This window comes from Triticum aestivum, chromosome 2B, assembly GCF_018294505.1.
Source record: "Triticum aestivum cultivar Chinese Spring chromosome 2B, IWGSC CS RefSeq v2.1, whole genome shotgun sequence".
NCBI classification, from domain to species: Eukaryota; Viridiplantae; Streptophyta; class Magnoliopsida; order Poales; family Poaceae; genus Triticum; species Triticum aestivum.
Window position 1 is genome coordinate 766,605,375 of NC_057798.1, and position 1,897 is coordinate 766,607,271.

A 1,897-nucleotide genomic window follows, 5' to 3' on the forward strand; every position below is an offset into this window, starting at 1 on the left:
TGTGGAGCTGATTATATTGGCCAGTTGGAGTATCTGGACTGGATCTGCACAATAGAGCTCCCAATCTTTACAGATGTATGAAAATTTTCAAGGATGAACTGACATGAGTGGTTCATAGAGCTACGGCAACATTTTGCTTTCTAACATAGTTTGCAGTAGGTAAAAGGACATTCCTTTTAACATCATTTTAGAAATACAAAAAACAAAGTTCTTGCATTACCAAGTTAAACCATAGAACTTCTTGTCTTCACTTTCAAATGGTTAAGAATTTTTTTTAAGAGTTCATGTCTTGGATTTTTCCGTATGGGATTTCTAGCAGTTACTATTTTTTCTAGTACTGGCATAGCTAGTTAATTATTTAATTTGGATTGGTTGTTTATCTACAAGCATACTGCAAGTTAGGGTGATTTTTTTAGATGATCAAATATCAGATTTGCCAAGGTAGTTTAGGTGCATAAAATAGGGCAGTTAGGCACATAATAAGCTGAACAAATCCGAAATGCTATGTATGCAAGTGAATTATAGACTTCTGATTAGTTGCATTTCTGCAGTTCACAAGAAGAGAAATTTAGAAAGGATTATACTACCGATTATGACATTCCTGCTGCTCCTAGCATTCATAGCCCTCGTGTGGATGTACAAATACAGAGGTAAAGTAACAAATTTCCTCCTTATTTTAACATACTATATTGGTTCAAGAGTTACGGGGAAAAAATTTAGTGTCCTTGTAGGCAATTGGCGAAAGAAGGAAAACCAGAAGAAACTGAAGCTTGGATACTTTAGCACATCCAACCAACTCGAAGATGAAAATACAGAAGTTCCATTTGTTAGTTTTGAAGACACCCTTTTGGCAACAAATTGTTTTGCTGATTCCAACTTGCTTGGACGCGGAGGCTTTGGCAAAGTCTACAAGGTAACAGAATGTGGTATATGGACAAGTTGATGAGATATGCACTTATTTACTACTGTCATTCCTAACTAAAGGCTTTGCTGATCCAACAATTACTAGATGTAGTAGATGCTAAATTAGTGAAACATGTACTTGTTGATGCCACATGATCTGAAATTATGTGGTTTCAGATGAGTTGGTTATTTACAGTAGTGCTGATATTCGAGAGGGTGGAAAGAAAACAATTCTGCAGTTGAGAAATATCTTGTGGGTTCCAGAGTTAAGAGTGTCACAATGGACTTATTCATATATAAAGGATAACTATAGGACCCTAAAAGGTTGGTTTCCATTTCTTGATTAATTGAAAAATATATGCCCATGTAGGGAACACTCAAAGGTGGAGACAATGTTGCTGTTAAAAGGCTAAGTAAGGGTTCTGGACAAGGAGCAGTCGAGTTTAGAAGTGAGGTAGTTCTAATTGCCAAACTGCAGCACAAAAACCTAGTCCAACTTCTTGGGTGTTGCATTCATGAAGATGAGAAGTTACTAATCTATGAATACTTACCTAATAAAAGCTTGGATGCCATTCTTTTTGGTATGTGCTTTTTTTATTGCACATCGCAAAATTATTTAAATTCACCGAAAAGGCATTGATGATGACAAGCTTCGTCTCTTATGATAGATACTACACGAAAACATGTGCTTGATTGGTTGAAACGGCATCGCGCGCTGCTTATTTCGTGCGCCCGCTCCCGCGCGCTTCACACTGGAGCGCCCGCGCCGCGACTTTCACCTATCGCCATATTCAGGTGCTGGCGCCGCCGCCTGCACATTCTCATTTGCTCCGACGACCTGACGGCGCTTCCCCGGCCTATCCCCGCGCCGCCGCTGCTTCCTCCACCAGCTCCAGTCGCCGCCGCCCCTCGAGCGCGTCATTCCTCCGACGAACAGCAGTCGGCCGCCCAGTGCCACTCGACGCCCACAAGGTGCCTTGGTATTGCCCGGTCA

At 40.9% G+C, this 1,897-nt stretch overlaps 1 protein-coding gene across 1 annotated transcript; it reads left to right on the plus strand.

Moving 5' to 3' along the window:
* Nucleotides 1-562: 562 nt before the first annotated feature.
* LOC123042588 (G-type lectin S-receptor-like serine/threonine-protein kinase CES101) lies at nucleotides 563-1,573 on the plus strand. Its single transcript, XM_044465017.1, has 2 exons — nucleotides 563-913; nucleotides 1,274-1,573. Exons 1-2 carry the CDS (start codon nucleotides 593-595, stop codon nucleotides 1,541-1,543), a joined length of 591 nt encoding a protein of 196 aa, XP_044320952.1. The 5' UTR covers nucleotides 563-592; the 3' UTR covers nucleotides 1,544-1,573.
* Nucleotides 1,574-1,897: the final 324 nt, after the last annotated feature.

Excerpts from the sequence above, each read along its gene's own strand:
- LOC123042588 (XM_044465017.1), top strand. The coding sequence starts at position 593 with ATGACATTCCTGCTGCTCCTAGCATTCATAGCCCTCGTGTGGATGTAC. Across the intron at positions 914-1,273 it reads GCTTTGGCAAAGTCTACAAG|GGAACACTCAAAGGTGGAGA; the intron begins GTAACAGAATGT and ends ATGCCCATGTAG.